The sequence below is a fragment of the Neofelis nebulosa genome, chromosome 15 (assembly GCF_028018385.1).
Source record: "Neofelis nebulosa isolate mNeoNeb1 chromosome 15, mNeoNeb1.pri, whole genome shotgun sequence".
NCBI lineage: Eukaryota > Metazoa > Chordata > Mammalia > Carnivora > Felidae > Neofelis > Neofelis nebulosa.
The window spans coordinates 72,760,961-72,767,077 of record NC_080796.1 but is presented as its reverse complement, the minus strand read 5'-3'; the positions used below and the strand labels follow the sequence as shown (position 1 = coordinate 72,767,077).

Sequence of the window (6,117 nt, the reverse complement as noted above, 5' to 3'; positions counted from 1 at the left end):
GGCCAGGGGGCAGGGTTAGGGGGGGAAGGGGTGGGGAGATGCGAGAGGAGGGGCAATCGGAGGTGGGCGGGACGCGGGGCGGGCCCCGGGGCCGACAGGGAAGTCCGGAGTCCACGGCGCCCACAGGCGGCCGTGGCCTCTTGCTGCCCTGGGGGCTTCCCCCGGATCCGTGGAAGCCCTGGGGGCGCGCGGGGCTGCGCGCGCGCGGGGCGCCGGAGACCGCGGGTCCCGGGGCCCCGCGCGCGGGGGGAGGTCGCCCTTCCGCCGCCCCGGCGGGTGGCTGCTGTTGGTTTGCTGGCTCTGGCTGCCCGCGCGCTGCCCCGGCAGCTCCCCCGGCGCCGGCGAGCTGCGGTGCCTGCAGATGTCGGCCTTCGCCAACCGCAGCTGGGCGCGCTCCGACGCCCTGGCGCTGGTCGGGGGGCTGCGCGCCTACAGCTGGGGCGGCGCCTCGGACGCCGTGCGCTTCCTCAAGCCCTGGGCCCGGGGCTCGTGGGGCCAGCGGCAGTGGGACGACATGCAGCGCCTGTTACGCGTGTACCGCAAGGGCTTCACCCGCGACGTGCAGGAGCTCGTCAAAATGCTGCACTTAGACTGTGAGCTGGACGGCGGCCCCCCGGGGCTGGCCCCCCGCCCCCCGCCCCGGGCCGGCGTCGCCCCCCCCCCCCCCGCCCCCTTCCCCCGCCCGGCGTCCCCCTTACCCCCCCCCCCCCCCGCACGGCGTGTCCCCGTACCCCCTATCCCCGGGGCCCGACGTCCCCCTTACCCCCCCCCACCCCCCCCACCACTCCTCCACCCCCCCCACCCCGGCAAGGCGTGTCCCCGTACCCCCTATCCCCGGGGCCCGGCGTCCCCCCCACTCCCTCCCCACCCCGGCCCCCTCCCCCCGCCCGGCGTCCCCCTTACCCCACTCCCCCCCCCCCCCCCCCCCCCCGCACGGCGTGTCCCCGTATCCCCTATCCCCGGGGCCCGGCGTCCCCCTTACCCCCCCCCCCCCCCGCACGGCGTGCCCCCGTACCCCCTACTCCGGGCCCGGCGTCCCCCCCCTACCCCTGGGGCTTCTCGCTCTCGCCTCCGGTCCGGGTTCCCAGGATCCTGCACGCTCCCTGCCTCTGACCCTCACGCTGCGCGCGCTGCCCCAGACTCCGGGTCCCCAGAGAGACCCCGCACGCCTCCCCCACTTCCCTCTAACCCTTTCGGCCCTCCTTCTCCGCGTCTTCCCAGATCCCTTTGAGATCCAAGTGTCCGCTGGCTGTGAGGTTCTCCCAGGGAACACCTCGCAAAGCTTCTTCCACGCGGCCTTCCAAGGACAGGAGATCCTCCATTTCCAAGGCACCTCTTGGGTGCCCACCCCAAGTGCCCCCGTCTGGGCAGACAGGGTCTCCAGGAAGCTCAACGAGGACCAGGGGACCCGGAAAACAATACAGTTGCTCCTCAATGATACCTGCCCCCTGTTTGTCAGGGACATCCTGGAGGCAGGGAAGTCGGAGCTGGAGAAGCAAGGTGAGCCTGCCCCCTCTCCCCCCTGCCCTCCTCTCCAGAGCTCCACCTGGGTCTTCCTTCCCGGAGCTCACAGCCCTTAGATCATCCTCGGGGTGGGGGTGGGAGTGGGAGTGGGGAGGCTCAGGAAGGTGGGGAGAGGGTGCGAGGGTATTTATTCATCCCACAGACCTTCTCTGAGCACCCTTTGGGTTCCGCGATCCGAATTAAATAAACACTGAGGGTCAAACAGGCAATCTACCTGAGGGGAGGGGGAGAAGGCAGGTGAACAATTAAGGCAGTGGGACCGGGGTGACAGCCGAATGCAGGGCCCTCATGGGAGCCTGAGACGGGGGAGGGGGTCGGGTCCAGCGGCTTTCCTGGAGAAGACAACACAAATGGATAGGTCATGACCGACTTCACCTCCAGAGGTGGAAACGTGGGATGCGGAGTTCCTGCCTTGAGACCCCCCCCCCCCACTCCCGTTTCTTTGTTGGACACAGTGAAGCCTGAGGCCTGGCTGTCCACTGGCCCCAGTCCCGGTTCTGGCCGTCTGCTCCTTGTGTGCCATGTGTCCGGCTTCTACCCAAAGCCAGTGTGGGTGACGTGGATGCGGGGTGAGCAGGAGCAGCCGGGCACCCGGCGCGGCGACGTCCTGCCCCACGCTGACGAGACGTGGTATCTTCGGGTGACCCTGGACGTGGCGGCCGGGGAGGCGGCCGGCCTGTCTTGCCGAGTGAGACACAGCAGTCTAGGAGGCCGGGACATGGTCCTCCACTGGGGTGAAAAAGGTCTGGTACCCCACAGGGCCCGGAGAAGAGGGTCCTCAGGCATAGAGGGAGGCACTGGCCGGGGGTGGATTTGGACACACACAAGGATAGAGGAGTTTCCAAGATGAGCCCCCGCCCACCAGGAGGGTTGGAAGGAGGGGATTCCAGATATAGGAAGGAGGGGAACAAAGTCGGAACTCAAAAAGGATTGAGACCAATGTTCCACCTACAGGAAGAAAGAGAGACCAAACACCTGCAGGTCCAGAAGTAGGTGGTGAATAAAGAATCTCAGAGGAGTGATCCCCAGGAGACCGCCGGGGCGGGGGGGGGGGGCACAAGGGAGCAGCAGGTCCTGAGAGCTTCCTGACTGTGCACAGCGTGGTGTCCACTTGTCCCCGGCTCCTTTGAAATGGGTGCCCTTCTTGTAATTTTATAGTTGAAGATGTGGAGACTGAGCTGGGTCAGGTTCACTGTCTCATGGTGGGAGGTGGAAGACTGGATCTAGACTGAGGTCCCGGCTACAGAGCGGTTGCCCTTCCCCTGTGTGCCGTCCCGCCGTGTGCTGGAGCGAAGGGGTCAGGGCGCCCAGTCCCTGAGACGACATGGGGTCTCCAGACTACAGAGGAAGGGAAATGGGCACCTGTGTGGGCCACCTGGCACCTTCACACGGGCTTAGACCGCGGGCCTTGGGATAGAGAGGGGTCCTGTGCTGACAGCCTATGTTCTCCACGCAGGGTCCCCCACGGGGCTGATCGCCGTGGCCGTGCTGGTGCCCCTTGTGATCACTGGGTGTGTTGTATACTTAACCCTCAAGAGGCGCTGGTAGGTTCCCCTTCCCGACCCCTCCTTCCCTCAGCCTCTGCCCGTTTCTTCCCTCCTCCAGCCCCTCTCCCCTTTTCCTTAATGTGCTCTCCCTTCCTATGCTCTCGCAGCTCCTATCAAAACATCCTGTGACTGTGCTTACGGCACCTGTTGGCCTGGGACTCAGGACCCCAAGTTCCCAGGACGGCAGCTCAGCCGCTGAGGGTGAAAGAGAGGTGCCCTGAAGAAGCAGGCAGTTGTCACAAGGCTGCTCTCATCACATCCTTTCGACATTTCATCTAAGAAGATTTAAGTTCTTTTCCACTGTACTGCAAGTTTCTAAGCCCAAGTGGTTCTACAAAAATAGAAGTGTGGACTTCAGGCGCAAGCGGATGAGGGCCGGGGCGGGAGGGAGTGGGTGCCCGTTGGTTGTTTGCACGGTGGAATCGGGAGTGAATCAGGAAGTCCTTGGTCCAGCTTCTTCTTGTCAAGAATAAAGGAAGACTGGGGCGCCTGGGTGGCGCAGTCGGTTAAGCGTCCGACTTCAGCTGGGTCACGATCTCGCGGTCCGTGAGTTCGAGCCCCGCGTCGGGCTCTGGGCCGATGGCTCGGAGCCTGGAGCCTGTTTCCGATTCTGCGTCTCCCTCTCTCTCTGCCCCTCCCCCGTTCATGCTCTGTCTCTCTCTGTCCCAAAAATAAATAAATAAAAGTTGAAAAAAAAATTAAAAAAAAAAAAAAAAAATAAAGGAAGACTGACCAGAAAATGAATGAAGGAATGAAGGAATGGATGAAGACCCTGGGCTTGGCTATAGCCCACACTTTTCAAGAAAAGGGCACTTTTCTTGAAAGGGGATTTTTGTGTGAGCATCCCTGATGTTCAAATGTGCGCTCAAACTGTTACAAGGTATTCGGGACACCCCAGATACGTCTCTGCTGGTTGCTGGCAATGTGGGGGGCTCCTCGTTTGTGTCTCTTTTGGAAGGAAGTTTGTCCTGAATGTCGTATTGGTAGTTTTAGGGCGTGGTCTCGTATGTGAATTTGGACTTATAAAGGGGGATGTTTTCCCTTTAAAAGAAAGTTAGCTCATGGAAAAAGCAGAAGTTTGCCAAGCTTTTGTTTGCCGCAACTGGCTTATGAAGGAGAAGCCAGTGTGGATGTGTGTGGCGTAGATAAAAAGTTACTCTGGGTAGGGATATTTGTCTCAAGGGGCCAGTTGCTTTTTTCACATTGGAAGAGGGTCGCGAGGGTGTCTCCCCAAATAGGCTCTTCTGCTTACGGCCGTTAGATGCGACGGTGCTCAGGAAGGGGTGAACCCACTGAGCAGGTGTGAGCTGCACTGATCACCGCCCAGCTGGCTGCCCTGTTCCTGGGTCTGACCTTTGAGCGTCCAGAGGAAGTGGCACAACACTGTTGCTGGAGAGTCTTTGCCTGAGAAAATGAAGATTTGGCGTCTTGTGTGCTGAACTCTCTGGTTGAGCCAGGATGTGGGTTTAGCTCTTGCTCCTGAAGCCGTGGTTCCCAGTTGTGGTCTCCTGACCGGCGGCCTTGGCACCACCAGGAACTTGGCACGTTATTCTAGACCTCACCCTAGACCTACAGAATGAGAAATGGGGGTGCTCTCCCAACCCCGGAAGCTGTGTTTTAACAAGCCCTCAGATGATTCTGATGTTCAGCGAAAGTTAGAGAGCCGCTGTGCTCAGGCTTTGGGTAACGCTGGGCTACAAATTCCTCAGAAATGCCAAGTGAAAATACCGGCCTGGGGTTAGTCAGGAAGGGCTTCCTGGAAGGGGAGTTTGGCACAGGACTCCAAGAGGCAATGAGGTGAACCAGCCGATGCCCTGGGTCGGGAGACCAGGGTTCTGGCCTCAGACTCAGTTTCCTCCTGTGTCAGACGGAACCAGGAGGCAGAACCTCAGTCGGGCCCCGAATGTGCCAGGGCCTTGGTCTTGGACCGCCAGCCTCCAGCCCGTGAGAGATACATTTCTGCTGTTTCTCAGCCACCCCTTCTGTGGCCTTTTGTTACAACAGCTCGAGTGAGTGGAGACAGATTACGCCACAGGGTAAGGAGCAAATGTGTGCAAATATGCGGTGGTATTATGGTGCCTTCAAACCTTGGCCGTGTTACTACTGCCTTTGGTGTGACAGTGGGCTCAGGCCATGCGTTCAGCTTAACTTCCAGCCCTGTTAGGCCGCCAACGCCTTGCACTGGCCTTCCTCCTTCTTGGTGCCTGCGTGTTCAAGCCCCTTCTGAAATCTTTCTGGAAACGCTTCAGTGTGAATTTACGGTAACCCCTGCTACGGTTTTTAAGCGACCGATTTATTACTGTGGAAATAAAGGCCTCTCTTTGAGAAAATCTGTCCTGCTTTCCAATCCTCAGTTTATTTATTATGGTTATTTTAATTTTTTTAATGTTTATTTATTTTTGAGAGAGACAGAGCGCGAGCGGGGGAGGAAGAGAGAGAGAGGGAGACACCGAATCCTAAGTGGGCTCCAGGCTCCGAGCTGTCGGCCCAGAGCCTGATGCGCAGCTCGAACTCATGAGCCCTGAGATCATGACCTGAGCTGAAGTCAGACGCTTAACTGACTGAGCCACCCAGGCGCCCCTCCGATCCTCAGTTTAAAACATCTCCAGAAACGCGGAAGGATTCATTCTCCACGGGGTTGATGTTCTCTCTGTGAATATCGCGCTCCTGGCTGAGTGCAGTGCTGTTCGTCACTTTCTTGTCGCTGGGCTCCAGAACCATCCTTCGTCTGTGCTGGGGGATGATGGGTGGAATCCCTCCGATCACTTCTTTAAAGTGAGCAGCAGAGTTTTCAGTAGAGGGCCCTGGAGAGATGCTGCTGGAGGAAGGGACCCTCCGCAGGTTCGAGCTCCTGCGTGGCGTGGTGGGTGTGCAGAGTGGGCACGAAGGCACCCCGCATGCCGCTGCCCCACCCGCCTTCCCAGAGCTCACGGGCACTGGGGGACCTCGCAGCCTCAGCCTGGGGATGACCTTCCCATGCCCTCTTGATGTGGACACTCCCAGGTGCCACTGGGACTCCCTGCGCCTCCTGGCGTCCCCATACCCA

The 6,117-nt window shown here is 60.2% G+C and overlaps 1 protein-coding gene across 1 annotated transcript; it reads left to right on the top strand.

Annotated features, from left to right (window-relative positions):
- The first annotated feature begins 225 nt into the window (after positions 1 to 225).
- CD1D (CD1d molecule) lies at positions 226 to 3,549 on the top strand. Its single transcript, XM_058700696.1, has 5 exons — positions 226 to 593; positions 1,222 to 1,500; positions 1,980 to 2,258; positions 2,981 to 3,068; positions 3,179 to 3,549. The coding sequence occupies exons 1-5, from the start codon at positions 362 to 364 to the stop codon at positions 3,198 to 3,200; spliced, it is 900 nt and encodes a 299-aa protein (XP_058556679.1). The 5' UTR covers positions 226 to 361; the 3' UTR covers positions 3,201 to 3,549.
- The last annotated feature ends 2,568 nt before the right edge of the window (positions 3,550 to 6,117 follow it).